We start from the raw sequence: 14,281 nt of genomic DNA on the forward strand, positions 1-14,281 counted from the left end.
CTCTGCCTCTCTCTGTGTCTCTCATGAATAAATAAATAACATCCTAAAAAAAAAAAAAAAAAAAAAACCAACTGTGCCTTTTCCCTTCCCCATACAATTAGCCCTTCCAACCCCGTGCTCACGCTGAGGCTGGCTCAGTAAGCACTTCATGCACACCTGTGGAAGGCTCCTCAGGCTGCGGTCCTCCCTCCTTCCTACGAAGTCCATGCCCTGCAGCTCCTCCCTCCACAGGAAGACCACAGACAGAAGTGGCAGGAGAAGCCCAGAGCAGGGAGGGCAGCCTTGAGCCTGCCACAGCCCTGAGGGCACCCTGTGGCGAGGTGTCTTTCCCAGAGAAGCCCCTAAAGTGCCATAGCCTGGGGCTTTACATTTTCAGATCCAGGTCTGGATTTTGCAAGGTGTAAATGGATCCCTTGAGAGGGAGCCCTAGAATGGCTGCCTGGTTCCTGTCCCTCGTGATTCTAACCATCCTAACGGACTTCTTTTTTTTTTCTTTCTTTTTTTTTTTTTTCCTAACGGACTTCTAAGACTTCTAATCCCAGGGCCTGTAGGGGAGATGCTGCTAAGTGGGGAAGGGGAGGATACACATCCCTGCCGTGTGTTGGGGGGATGCGGCTAGGGAGAGTAGAACAGGGTAGCAATCTTAAGACTTCCTGGCCACTGCACTTCCACCTTTTCCAATAAGGCACCCCGGAGCCAGGGCTACAGGCTCACAGACCAGCCCAGGCCAGTGGGTCTCCGAGGGGCTGAGCTCACCTGGCTACTGTCACTGCTCAGCCCTGGTGATGGTGGGTTGAAGCTAAAGAGCTCCTGTCCTCTCCTGCCCGCTGTCCTTCCCTCTGCGCCTCCTTCTCTGCCTTCCCTTCAACCAATTAGTGACTTCCTCCCTCCCAGGGCCCCATTTCTCACCCCTGCCCCTCGCCTGGGCTTCTCTTAACAGAAGGTGTGAATCTCATGGTCAAATTCATGCTAAGAAGTGCGTCATAGACCTCTACACACATGCATTTTGAATTCTTGAAAAATAAGCTGGTGGAGACAACACTGCAGGGAGGGACCCTTCCTCAGGGTCTGAAGATTTAAATGAATACAGGCAGGTAGGTCCAGGTGGATGGAGCCGGGTCTGGGCCAGGCAGGAGAGTTCTGGAGGAAAACAAGAGACCTCTTCAGGGAATGCCCTTCTCCTTGGGTCTCATCCCCAGGGTTGTGATATCTTCTTGTTCTTGGCACTGAGTGGATCCAAACCCGCCAGGTAGGGAAACTTATTTTGAGACTGATCAGATTTATCCATGTCACTAGATGCTTGCCTGTAGTCTCCTGTGGACCCGAGGGTGCTCATCCACCTCAGCTTCTCTTTCCGGCTTTTTTCCTCCCCTGCCTGCCCCATCCTGGGGCTCACTTGTCAGAATTCAGATTCAGAAATCAGATGACTTTCCAGGAAAAGGAACCTAAAGAATAATGAGCTAGGGGGTGGGGGAAAAGACTCTTTACTTCCTCTCTTCTAGTTAGCTGCATCCCTTCAGAGCTCGGCATATCTGCAGTGACTTGCTGACCCTAATGTGACAGCATGTGGCAGCTGGTGTCCTCAACGGCCCTGCTACTTCTAGGTAAGTCAGAGTCACTTTGGCTGAGACAGAAGCTCCAGATGCCCTGGGTCCGGTGGAGCCCACTTTTCAGACCAGGGAGGGCCCCCAACCAAGGAATAGGACTCCTTGCTGTGCGGAGAACACTCAATTTAGCTCCCGGGACAAGCCATTTGGAGGCTAGAGATGAGAATGCCAGCCCGATTTGGGCATAACCAGGAGGCCGAGGGGGACTACGAGGTCGCTGTTACCTTGCCCTGCTGGGTTCAGTTTCCCTATCTGTAAGGTGAAGGCTATGGACCAGGATGGGTGAGCCCGTCCATTCTGTCTCTTCCATTCTGACATTCCAGGGTTCCCCTCTAAGACTTTTCATTTCTGCCCTTTTGGGGGAACTTGGGTTGAGGTTGTGTCTATGGCTTGATTCAAGGGCAATTCAGCCCGCACCCTTGTTTTGGGAGTGGGGACTAAGGAGGAAGTGGTGTTGGGAAGAGGGCAGGAGGTGCACACCCTGGAGACTAGAGCGCAAGCCGCCATGGAGACCTTGATTCTTGGCACTAGGACTGCCGGAGCAGGGGTGGGCCGGGAATTACGCCCATGCCACACGAGGGCTGCCCTGATCTCCTCTTCTGCTCAGTATTTGTTTCCCTCTTTTGTCTTGCAGTTTCTGCTGGCACACAAGCTGGTGAGTTGGCTTTGTGGTCTTGGTTGGATGGAGGGAGGCATATGGTGTTTAACAGCCGGGTGCTGGGAAATGCGTGCTGCATGGGAAATTGCTGGTATGGGGTTGTCAGAGGCACTTCCCCATCACGGTTGGGCTTGGCCTTAGGTTTCTCAGGCTAATTTTCCTCAAGATAATGAAAGGCCAGAAATGGGGCTAAGTGCCTTGAAGCCAAGGTGCTCTAAGTCTGAGTCACAGACCAAGGCCGAGTCACCAACTATGGGTTTGCAATGGGCTCGCTCTGGCTCTGAGCCTCCCTGGAAAGGCCAGTGTAGGGCCTACTCACCTCTCTGCCCTAATCAACCTTCTCTTGGCTCCTCAGCAGATGTCCCAAAGGCTGTGGTGGTTCTGGAACCCAAATGGAACAGGGTACTCACAATGGACAGTGTGACTCTGAAATGCCAGGGGGACCATCTCCTTAGAGACAACTACACGTGGCTGCACAATGGGAGACCCATCTCAAATCAGATATCCACCTACATCATCAAAAATGCCAGCATTAAAAACAGTGGAGAGTACAGGTGCCAGACAGACCAATCCAAACTCAGTGACCCGGTGCAGCTAGAAGTCCACACTGGTGAGTGGGTGAAGGGGAAGAAGGGAATCAGGAAAACGGTAAAAGGGGAGGCCCCAAAAGACTTGGGAAGAGCAAAGTCTTGGGGGCTAAAATTGAGATGAGATGACCTGTGGCCCCCCCTGAATTATATCAGAGGGAGGCCTGAGGCAAAATGTAAAACCTGGTGCGTAATAGATACGGGACTCTGCAGGGCACAGTCTCTGCAGTCACCATCCACAAAGAATGCACCCAAGAGGGGCACCTGTGTGGCTCAGTGGTTAGGCGTCTGCCTTCAGCTCAGGTCATGACCCCAGGGTCCTGGGATCGAGTCCTGCGTTGGGCTCCCCACAGGGAGCCTGCTTCTCCCTCTGCCTGTGTCTCTGCCTCTCTCTCTGTGTCTCTCATGAATAGATAAAATTAAAAAAAAAAAAAAAAAAAAGAATGTCCCCAGTAGCATGGAGTCACCTGAAGGTCAGGGCTTGACATTAGTGCTCAATAATATTTACTGAATAAATTAATGAATCTGTTTTTATGACCTCAATCTCCTCCTGACTCTCAGATGCACAATGCCCTAAGCGATCCTCCAAACCATTCCTAACAGCCTAGGGTCATATCCACCGCCCTCTCCCCATCTGCCACACGCAAACTTATGCTTCGGCATAAATCTCCTAGTAGAGTTAGAGACACGTCCGTCCAGCCTACCAGTGATCATGGAATGAAAGTCTCTAGTGTTGTTTGCAGAATCTAAGCATCAGAAGCAGGTGAGGGTAGGATTTCAGAGGCAAAGATCTGTTCTACAGGTAATCCTAGAATCACACCCCCTAGCCCAGTCCCTGCAGGCGCACCTCACAGCTACTTCCATGGCTGTCTCAGTTGCACGATGTGCATGGGTAGAAAGAGCCTGGAGGGGAAGGAGGGCCTAACGGAGGTGGATTTGCAAAAAGTTTCAGGGAACTGGGCCCCCCACCTGTGGCTCCTTAGCCTCTGACTGCCCCGTAGCTGCCACGGGCTTCATGCCACGGAGTTACACAGGGAGGAACGTCTGTTCTCTTCCTGGGTGAGACATGGCTACCTTAGACCAAATGAAAGGGGGAATTACCAACAAGAAGCAATAGAAAAATCAAGTCTGAGACTTATTAGCTGGTCTTGAAGTTCGATCTAAAAACCGACTTTAGAAGTAAAGGAGGACCGTACTACGGGCCCACAACCGTGACTGCAGGCATCAACTCACCAGGAGAAACTCTTGATCGGCTTTCAAAACTCATTTCGCTTATCTCCTCCTCTGAGGAGTCCTCTTTACTTTTGGGGGGACAGAATCTCTTTATTCCATTCTCTTTGGCCCTCTAGGCCTTTGTTCTTAGCCTGTTGTAGCACACTGTGTTGGAACTATTCTGAGTTTGTGTTTTTCTGTGTTGAGTCTACAGAGTCTTTGAGGTTACGCGTCATGGGTCTTTGTCATCGGGTAGCCCCAGGGGGCCCAACACCTGGTACACAGTGGTGCTCAACCACACCTGTGTTGAATGGATGTGCTTATGGACATTCGATAAGTCCATGACAGGACAGATTGGAGCAAAAGTGTTCCCCCGAAGGCCACCAGACTATATATGTATTCTTTTTGTTTTTGTTTTTTTTTAAGATTTTATTTATTTATTCATGAGAGACAGAGAGAGAGAGAGAGAGAGAGAGAGAGAGAGAGAGGCAGAGGGAGAAGCAGACTCTGTGCAGAGATCCCGATGCAGGCCTCAATCCCAGGACCCCGGGATCACGACCTGAGCCACCCAGGTGCCCTTCTGCCTTTCCTTTAACGGAGCAAATCATCATTTTCTTTTTTTTTGTAAAGATTTAATTAATTGATTGTGTGAGGAGGGGAAGAGGGAGAAGGAGAGAGAGAATCTCCAACAGACTCTGTGCTGAGCATGGAGCAGGATGTGGGGCTCTATCCCACGACCCTGGGGGCCTGACCTGAGCCGGATCCACGAGTTAGACCCTCAACCACCTGAGCCGCCCAGGTGCCCCACAAATCATCATTTTCAAATACAAGTTTTAGTCTTTGACCTAGAACTCACCTGTTATAGCAAATCCAAGTGCAGTCCTAAGGACCCTGCAGGTGGCTTCCCACCTACCTCTTCACTTAGTCCCTCTGCTCTAACGTTACAGTTTGATTGGTGTGGCTCTCTTCCCCATCGGACAAAATGTCTTGGTGTGATTTGGGTTCTTTACGGGGATGGCGCCCAGTCTGGCTCTCCATGACGCCCCAGGATCTGGGTGGTGAGTGTCCTCGTCACAAGATCTTTGCTCTGAAGCCTCCTGGGCCTGTGGTCTCTGTGTCTTTCAGGCTGGCTCTTGCTCCAGGTCCCTCGGTTGGTGTTCCAGGAGGGGGAGCTCATTCAACTGAAGTGCCATAGCTGGAAGAACACGCCCGTACGGAACGTTCAGTATTTTCAGAATGGAAGAGGCAAGAAGTTTTTTTACAATAATTCTGAGTACCACATTCCAGCAGCAACAAGTGAACACAATGGCTCCTACTTCTGCAGGGGGATTATCGGGAAGAAAAACGAGTCTTCGGAGGCTGTGAACATCATCATTCAAGGTGAGAGCTGTGCAGCCCTAGAGCTTCCAGAACCCTGTGTGTATGGGGTCTGCATTCACAATGTGAAGATGAATGGAGAGATTCTTGACTATTCCATGGGCTTCTTTATGAGGGGTTCTAGGGGTGTCATTCACTCTGCCATGTGGCAGCACAAACAGAAGCCACATGTCCTGCCCCATAAAAATACGCTTGTCCTGCCCTTCCCCAGTCAGACCATGGCCACAATGTTATGTGTCCCTCCAGTGCTGGCCATCCTCCCCTACCCTCCAACCTGGTGGGAGCCCCTCACTTCCACACAGGGAGGGCCTAGAAACCTGGTCTGGCTCTGCTGCTCGTCCATCATGTGACAGTGGGTAAACCACATAGCCTCTCTGACTTTCAAGTTCCCCCTTGGTAACAAAGACAAGTTGACATTTATTGGGCACCTTTCAAAGAAACCAAGTGCTTCTTTCCATGAACCGGGTTGGACGATCCAGCCACCCCTCACAACGTTATGAGACAGGTACTTTGGGGTCTACCTTGGATGAAGTAACTGAGGGAAAGGGAATGGGGAGCATTAATTTGTCTCTCAGATCACACCAAAGATCCAAAGCCTGTATATTTAACCACTAGATAAAATGGAAAAATTGGGCAGACACCACGTTTTTGCCGTAACCACTGTCATTGTGCTCATCCCTCTGCTTCTTCCATTAGGTTCTTCGCTTCCATCAACCTCACTACTCCTTTCACACTGGCCCCAAATCCCTTTCTCCCTGGTGATGGCACTCCTATTTGCAGTGGACACTGGGCTGTATTTTGCTGTGCAGAGAGACCTTCGAAGCTCAATGGGGAACCTGAAAAACAGCAAAGTCATATGGAGCCAGGGCTCTTAGGACAAAGGGTGGGTCCTGAAAGCAACCCCTCTGGACCTCTCTCTGGATCCACAACCCCATCACCTCCAACAGGCAGCTCTGGGAGCCACAGGAAAACTATACCTCAGTGTCTAGGTTGAGGGTCCTCCACTCAACTCCATTTTCTCTTGGTCTCTGCTGGAAAGAAAGAGTCCGTGATCTTCAAGTGCCAAATGCACCCCCCAATGAGTAGCCACATTGCTCAGAATTGAAATCTCGGAGCTACCTGGATACTTTGTCCGCTCAGCCATTCTATCACAGAGAAGCAACTGGGTGGTGACCCAACATCTGAACTTGTTCTTAAAGAACGGGATAAGTGGATAAGAGAATTATAGCCGAGGGCCAGCTGGGTAGTAGTCTCCCTCTGTTGCTGCAGGGCTGGTTGCCTTTGAGGCACGCTAAAACCACTTCCAGACAGATTGTGGGGGCTGTGGAGGGTCTAGGGAGACCCTCATGTTCTAGGGAGACAGCAGAACCAGTCAAGGGGGTGGCTGAGAAAGAGCAAGGCAGCCGGACCAAGGAAGACCCCTGCCTGGGCTGTCTTCCTAGAACATGAGCGGTGGTGTAGGTAACAGAACAATCACGGGTAATTCGAGTTGATTTTTGCAGGGAGCCCCTTTTAGAACCTGGACTGTGTGTGAGTATATAATGATGAATTGTCTTGATGTCATGAGTAGAAAATGCTCCTGGAAGGGGGTTGGAGGTTGGAGCGTCTTGGGAAAGAAAGCGCAGAACAAACCCTGTGTCCATAGGATGAAGAGCAGCATTGCTTTCCCAGATTAAGCTCGTGAACAGAGATATCTCTGGGTCTGAACTGAAAAAGAATGACACCAAAGAGTCAACAATAACTACTCGGGAGGCCATGGGCAGGAGGTGAGGACATTAGTTGGCCAGCATAGTAAAAATTAGAGAGAGAGCAGGTGCGGAGACTATCAGACCAGCTTTCTGCTTTAGTATCTAATTCAGGCAAAGCTTTGCTCACATCATTCACCAAACAAGGTTGGATAAGCGATACTAAATGCACTCAACCCTGCTGAGTTAAACTATGGAGACTTAAAATCCCTTGGCCTTTCAGTGGCAGTGGAGTGAGGGTGGGGTCATGCGAGTTGCTTGTGGAAGAAAGCTTAGCTGTCTCTTTCTGTATTAGAAGCTTTAAACAGAACACTTCTCGATTCCAATAAAGCCTTGAACAAGGTCTTGCATGCTGCTCTCTGAAGATGGAAAAAGCGGGGCAATGAGGCCTGAATGATAAGACCCATTTTTCCTCCTGTCGTCCAAAATTCTACCAGGGATGAGTTTGGGTTCCGAAATCCTGTCTGCACAGCTCACGGAAATCAAGCAGTTGCAGATTCACCAGTCTTGCTGGGGCACCTGGGTGAAGGGGATTTTTATAGGTGGAGTGGGATGGGAGGGTGGGTGGCAGCTAGAGGTAGGTCCGAGCAGGTGGTGGGCAGGAGAAGGCGCCCGGAGAAAGGAGATGGGGGCCTGGACAGAGGTATAGGGTCAACCTCATGGAGTTGGATATGGGCTACAGGCCAACAGGGTTCAAGCTTGATGTCTGAATTATTATATGAGATTCAGACATGAGGCAAGTGCATCAGGAAAGCCCAGACTTTCAACTCACACCTGTCTAGTACGTAGGGTAGGAAGAGCTTGGGTTTAGGTGCTGAAGGTGGAGAGATGAACAACACGAGGTCATCCCCTGGAGGAGCTTTCACTGGAGGGAGAAAGGCCCAGAGGAGAGAGCAAAGAACAGGCTGCAGAGGAGAGACTCGGTTCCGTGGGGGCGAAGGATGAGTAGGGGTTGGTTTGCCAGGCAGAGGGGACAGACACTGAAGGCCTGTGGGCAAAGGTTCAAGGCCAGAGCAGGGCTCCAGGATGTAGGTCAGCTGGTCCCCGAGTAAGGAGCCGGGGAGGGAGAGGAGCGCCCAGGCCCGAGCAGCAAAGGCCTGCCCCCAAGCTAGGGGAGCGCAGCCCGCGGCCACCGGGGCCCTGGGAGCAGAGTTGGCCTTTTAGGAAGCTCTCGGGCAGCTAGAGACTCGCACCAGGAAGGGAGGGGGGCCTGGAAAGCTGGGTGGCTGCCGCAGGAGCGCAAGGGGGAAGGAGCGGGGAAGGAGCAGGGGCGCGGCTGGAGGGGAAGGTGCTGCTGCTGCGGGGACACTCCGAAGGGAGCCCGCCCCCGGTCACCGCTGGGGCCCAGGTTCCGGACACGCCTGCCCGAGAAGTGAGGAAATGCAAAGCACAAAACGAACTCACCGGCTTATCAGTTCTTGCTTCCTCCCGACCGCAAACTTTTAAAAAAGTTGCGCGGGGTGGCGGGCCGGCTCTCGAGGAGCCTAAGGCGCGTCCCGGCAGCCGGGCTCGTGCAGAGCACCCCCTGCCCGGACACCCAGGCCGGGCTGCGTGAGAACCCAGGGCCTCTGCGGCTTCCGCGCAGGAGCCACGCGCTCAAAAACGCTCGCGCCCCGTCCCTGGGTGGGCTCGAACCACCAACCTTTCGGTTAACAGCCGAACGCGCTAACCGATTGCGCCACAGAGACAGGCGAGGCTTGGCGCCTCTGCCAAGTCAGTTCACCGCAGAAAACGTTCGTGCTGCTTTCCCGGAGCCCCCAAATCCGGGCTGGGGCTGGAGGGGGGCCCGGCAGGGCGGTCCCCGGGAGAGGAGGGCCTCCCGCCGCCGAGCGCTGGCACCTGCGAGCACTCCCCACCGCCCCCGGGCTGGCCCCTGCTGGGACCCCCCCCCCCCACCCCGGGACCTCTCGGGCCCCCCCCTTCCCCTGGGCTCACCTGCTGGGATCCCCTACTCTGGCACCTCTCGGCCCCCCCCTTCCCCTGGGCGCACCTGCTGGGATCCCCTACTCTGGCACCTCTCAGCCCTCCCTCCTCCCCGGGGGCCACCTGCTGGGACCCCCCCCCCCGGGACCTCTCGGGCCCCCCTCTTCCCCTGGGCTCACCTGCTGGGATCCCCTACTCTGGCACCTCTCGGCCCCCCCCTTCCCCTGGGCGCACCTGCTGGGATCCCCTACTCTGGCACCTCTCAGCCCTCCCTCCTCCCCGGGGGCCACCTGCTGGGATTCCCCCCCCCCGGGACCTCTCGGCCCCCCTTCTTCCCCTAGGCGGCACCTGCTGGGACCCCCCCTCTGGCACCTCTTGGCACCCCGTCCTCCCCCGGGGGACACCTGCTCGGACCGGCCGGGCCTCAGCGTCTACCCAGACTGGGCAGAGCGGCCCGAGCAGCGGGGGTCTCCGGGGGAGCCAATACCGAGGCTCTCGGGGGGGGGGGGGGGGGGGGGCTCGCGAGTTCACTTGGTTTTGCTCCGGGAAGTAGAACAAACTTTTTTTTTTTTTTTTTTTTTTCTGATCTAGACGATCAGGGGTCAGCTGAAGCAATGGAACCTCACGGACCAAGACTAATCTCCAAGCCCAGCTGTTGGGAACGTGTATTAGGCCCGCGGCCAGGACGCAGAGTCTATAAACGCCCGAGACTTAGAGACGTTCACACTGCAGTATCCGGATCCTCTGGGCGCGGAGACCTCGCATCCAGAGCCGGCAGCCCAGGGATCCCGGTCAGGGGCTCAGGGCCCGGCCGGCCTCCTCTCCTGCCTGGGGGGAAGCTCCTCTGGGCTCCCTGCGGCCCCCGAGCCCCCCGCCTCCGCCGCAGGCACACCCATCCCCTGCACCACGGCCCTCTGCGGCGAGGCACCCACAGTGTGTGGCCGGGCGTGGCACCCTCCTCAGCCTCCACCCAGAACCTCCTCTTCCTTCTACACCACCGCGCTCCACCCCGTGGGTTCCAGTTTAGGGGCAGGTCAAAGTTTCCAGTGATGTTGGGTGAACTGAGAGGACACACGGTAGATAGAGGTGTGTGCGCACAGATTATGTGTGTGTGTGTGTGTATCTCACAAGCTTGCCCAATGATCTCTACCTGGAGAGCACCTTTCTTTTACACTTTAAAAGTTTGTTTTTTAATGTTCTTTATAAAATTATGGTGAGGATAGGCGAGAGTTGGGGCTGTGGTTGTTCCATAAATTTCCTGACTTGGCAAAATAAAAAGTTGGCAACTCTATATTAGTCACTGACATTGTAAGGGAAATCTTATTCATCTGCAAAGTCCAAGTTTGGGAACCTCAATTCTCGTCTTCACCTCTTTTACTGGATTGGCAGCAGGAATTAAAAATTAGTTTCCAGTTTATACTTAATATGCATACATTTCCTGTGCTTCACTTTGCATGTACACATGACAGCAATCCAAAAGAAGGGAAAAAAAAAAACAGGCATGAAAAAGAAAGTACAAAATGGGATGGTGAGGGATGCCTAGGTGGCTCAGCGGTTGAGCGTCTGCCTTTGGCTCCGAGCGTGATTTCCTGGGGTCCGAGATCAAGGCCCACATCAGGCTCCCTTTCCCCTCTGCCTGTATCTCTGCCTGTCTCTCTCTGTATCTCTCATGAATAAATAAATAAATAGAATATTTAAAAAATGGGATGGTGAAATAAATCCAAATATATCAGTAGTCACAATATATAGAAATGGAGAAAATTTGCCAGTTAAAGTGCATTTTTAAAAAATACATTTTATCCTGTTTTAGAAAAGTGACATGAAAACATTAAAAAAAAAAAAACAAAGATTGAATGGAAAAGAATGGAAAAAGATATGCAGGAATAGTCCAACAAAAAGAAAGTTGGCATTAATATCAGACAAAACAAAATTTAAATAATAATGCATCATGAAGGATGGAGATGGTCACCAGATAATAATAAAAGATTAAACTCGTGATGAATATATAATTCTAAAAACATAGTTTCTAATAAAATAGTATTAAGATATCAAAGCAAGAATTATTAGACTTACAAGGGAAAATTAACAAATGCATTTACAGTGAATCCTCAAATTCTATGGTAAGAGAATTCAACATATTACTTTCAGCGTTCAATAGATCATTCATTAGAGAAAAAAATTAAGCATATGAACACAATAAGACTGGTTTAATAAATATTGAGAACTCTGCAACCAATAATTTTTGGTTGTACATTCTTCTCAAATGCATATGGAACATTCACAAGAATTGACTTTATATGAGCCCATAAAACAAGTCCTAACGTATGTTACAGAATTGGCACCATATAGAACACATTCTTTGAACATGATGCAATTTAACTCAGAAATCAATTACAAAAAATATCTTTTAAAACCCTCCGTGTGGAAATTTTAAAATCCATGCTTCTTAAATACTTCATGGATCAAAGAGAATGGAAATTGAAAAATACTTGGATTGAATAGTAATAAAAATATAACATACCCAAATTGTTGTTCAGGGTTTTACATGTGCACAGGGAAAAGGAACACTATACCAACCTTCCGTGTTTAGCATATGTATTAAACTGTATTTTTCTGTTAAATAAGTCTGTTAGAAAATAAAAAGACAGAAAACTTTTGGAATGCAATTAATCCTGTTACAATGAAGGAAATGCACAGGTGGTAGCATTGTGATTGGTCAGGCCCATATCAATTAACTGCCCCTCAGAAAGAATCATCTTCTGGGGTCTGCTTTGGCTCTCCCTAGACACCCCAGAGAGCCAGTCCCCACAGCACTGCTGGCCGAACTCTAGGGAACCCTACCGGGGCACTGACGGGAGGCCACTCAATGCCTCCCAACCTGCAGGTCCGAAGGTAGGCCAACCTGCTGCAGACCCTGGTTATCGAGCCCTGCCACCTGAACCCTGGTCCAGTTAACAAGAGCCCAGTGTCAGTTTGGCTCCCCAAGACTGTGGCTGCCCACTACCACTCAGTTTTACTCTGCAGCGTCCCTTGCTGGTGGCCACGTGTGGGAACCGAAGCCTTCACCCAACCTTGGTGCCAAGAGTCAGGAGATAACAGAGAGCAGGCAGGCAGTCATGGGTCACAGTGGGAGCATCACCAAGTGTTGTGGTCTCTGCTGGCCCTGCTGCCGTCCTGTGGTAGGATGGAGGCTGTCAGGCAGACGAGCATAGGGGAAATGTGGGGCTGATGGGAGACTGGGGGGCAGGCGCCTTCCTTCCCCATCCGTATTGTATTTTACCTTCAGTTCATGGGACAGGTTGTCTTTTTTTAAACCCCAAACATCCTCCATATAATTGTTTTGGTAATACAAAGGATAATTAAAGCTAATTCATTCATTCATGCCACCATTCTAAACATTTACTGTCTCATTTGAGAATTATAATTATCATCATTATCTCCTTTTACATATTGGGAAACAGAGGCAGAGAGCCAGGCTGCAAACACAGGCAGCACAGCAGACTCCCGCCTCACAACCATATTATGTCGGCTCAGCCAGCCTGGATGGCTGTGGTCAACCTATTATACATATCATTCCAATAAATGATTATTGTGTAATAGAGAAAACCGATGTATAAAACCCTCAGACAGTATTTTTCTTAATTTTATGTATATATTTATGTGTGTGTGTGTGTGTATCTAAATTGTAAGTGGTGGTGCAGGAGAGGGAGAGAGAGAATCCCAAGCAGACTCCCTGATGAGCTCAGCGCCCCATGGGGGGCTCCATCCCATGACCCCGAGATCAGCACTGAGTAGAAATCAAGAGTCAGACACTCACGTGACTGAACTACCCAGGTGCCCCACAGACAATATTTTTTAAAGGCTAGGAAAAAAATGTATTAGAGTTGTTGTTAGTTCAACAGAAGATAGCAAAGGATTCAGTATCATTAATGCCTGGCTTTTCCTAATTTTAGGAAAAAATTCTCAGCTTACTCAGACGAGTCACCTAATGACTATCAACTTGGAAAGAAATTGCAGAAAGTTGATGCAGTTCCCCCATGTTAAACCAGGGCTCAGGAGGAGGCATCCTTTAGCTAGTGACAGCCATATCAAACAGAACCAACAATTATTAAAAGTCAAATATTTTGGAGATGATTTGAAAGATTGACATAGTATTTGCACTACAACTTACATTACCTGGAAATCAGTTTTCTGAGATACATAAACACACATATCTATCTATATATTTATAGTTAAGGACTAATGGGGAATAGTGGAAATATATAATCCTGCAACTGTTTAAAATCTTCTGAATACCATTCACGGCTATGTGTCTCAACATAAAGGAATCCCATAAAAATGATATTTAGTAAAAAAAAAAAAAAAGGAAAAGCTAGTTGCAAAAGAATATGTATTGTCTGATACCAGTTACATAAACTTTAAAAGCGTGAAAATCCAAATAATATATATTTATTTGATAACACATACGCATGTATTAAAACTATTACAAAAGCCAAAGAAATAAAATATGAATATAAAATCTAACCATATAAAGTCCAGAATAAGGGTTGCTTAGAAAGAGATGCCAGATCTAGATAGATTACTTAGATTGCTTCTCGTTCAAGCATGAGCACAGTACGGTTCTTAATCGCAAACAACAGAATCTACTCTTGCTTATTTAAATACAAAAGGATTTTTTGAGGGGCACAAATAATTTACCCAGTGTTGGGAAGACTGAAGAAACAAGACTCGAGGCTGACTTCCAGGAATAACTCCCCAAACTCTTCTGTTCTCTTTGTTCTGCTCCAGGACAAAGTTGCATTGGCCACTATTACACCTCCCAAATTGTATCTCTGTTTCTCTCCCATGTGACTTGCAGCTACAAATCAAAATCTCAGGGAAGCACATCTGGTTAGTGAAACATAATCATAAACCAGAACCCCAGCGGCAGAGGAACATAGGAAATATATCATTTTTAGCTTCCCAATCTCAACCTCACTGGAAAACAAACCAGGATGATACTGGAATGAGTGTTGAGCAAACCAAACCACAGAGCCACTACAGTGAGTAAACTGAGAAGCCAAAATAAAATGAAACCAACACCAAATTAAAATACAAGCAGATCATGTTCTCACCTCCGCCTCTAATATACAACTGTTAGAAAACAAGGGCATGAAAAGATCTAAAGAACTA

At 49.7% G+C, this 14,281-nt stretch overlaps 2 protein-coding genes and 1 non-coding gene across 8 annotated transcripts in view; 1 reads left to right on the forward strand and 2 right to left on the reverse strand.

Annotated features, from left to right (window-relative positions):
* The window catches only part of LOC111094513 (glyceraldehyde-3-phosphate dehydrogenase-like), a 41,332-nt gene extending 38,754 nt beyond the window's left edge, over positions 1 to 2,578 (reverse strand). Inside the window, 1 exon segment of the mRNA XM_038586276.1 lies at positions 910 to 2,578. The gene's annotated coding sequence lies outside the window, so the exon portion shown is untranslated.
* LOC478984 (low affinity immunoglobulin gamma Fc region receptor III) lies at positions 951 to 10,635 on the forward strand. 6 transcript variants are annotated; one of them, XM_038586266.1, is made up of 6 exons: positions 951 to 1,094; positions 1,503 to 1,604; positions 2,242 to 2,262; positions 2,621 to 2,875; positions 5,190 to 5,444; positions 9,701 to 10,635. In XM_038586266.1, exons 2-6 carry the CDS (start codon positions 1,565 to 1,567, stop codon positions 10,324 to 10,326), a joined length of 1,197 nt encoding a protein of 398 aa, XP_038442194.1. In that variant the 5' UTR covers positions 951 to 1,094; positions 1,503 to 1,564; the 3' UTR covers positions 10,327 to 10,635. The 6 variants fall into 6 exon arrangements, with proteins under 6 accessions (XP_038442194.1, XP_038442196.1, XP_038442193.1 ...); XM_038586268.1 differs by having other exon boundaries at positions 952 to 1,094; positions 2,624 to 2,875; XM_038586265.1 differs by lacking the exon at positions 951 to 1,094 and having other exon boundaries at positions 1,424 to 1,604.
* TRNAN-GUU lies at positions 8,801 to 8,874 on the reverse strand. The gene has a single exon. It is a non-coding gene; the product is annotated as a tRNA-Asn (tRNA).
* Positions 10,636 to 14,281: the final 3,646 nt, after the last annotated feature.

This window comes from Canis lupus, chromosome 38, assembly GCF_011100685.1.
Source record: "Canis lupus familiaris isolate Mischka breed German Shepherd chromosome 38, alternate assembly UU_Cfam_GSD_1.0, whole genome shotgun sequence".
Taxonomy (NCBI): domain Eukaryota; kingdom Metazoa; phylum Chordata; class Mammalia; order Carnivora; family Canidae; genus Canis; species Canis lupus.

What these genes read in the sequence shown, in the direction of transcription:
- LOC478984 (XM_038586266.1), top strand. Translation starts at nt 1,565, where the DNA reads ATGTGGCAGCTGGTGTCCTCAACGGCCCTGCTACTTCTAG. An exon ending in AACGGCCCTGCTACTTCTAG is followed by an intron (nt 1,605 to 2,241) that starts GTAAGTCAGAGT and finishes TTTGTCTTGCAG; the next exon opens with TTTCTGCTGGCACACAAGCT. An exon ending in TTCTGCTGGCACACAAGCTG is followed by an intron (nt 2,263 to 2,620) that starts GTGAGTTGGCTT and finishes TTGGCTCCTCAG; the next exon opens with CAGATGTCCCAAAGGCTGTG.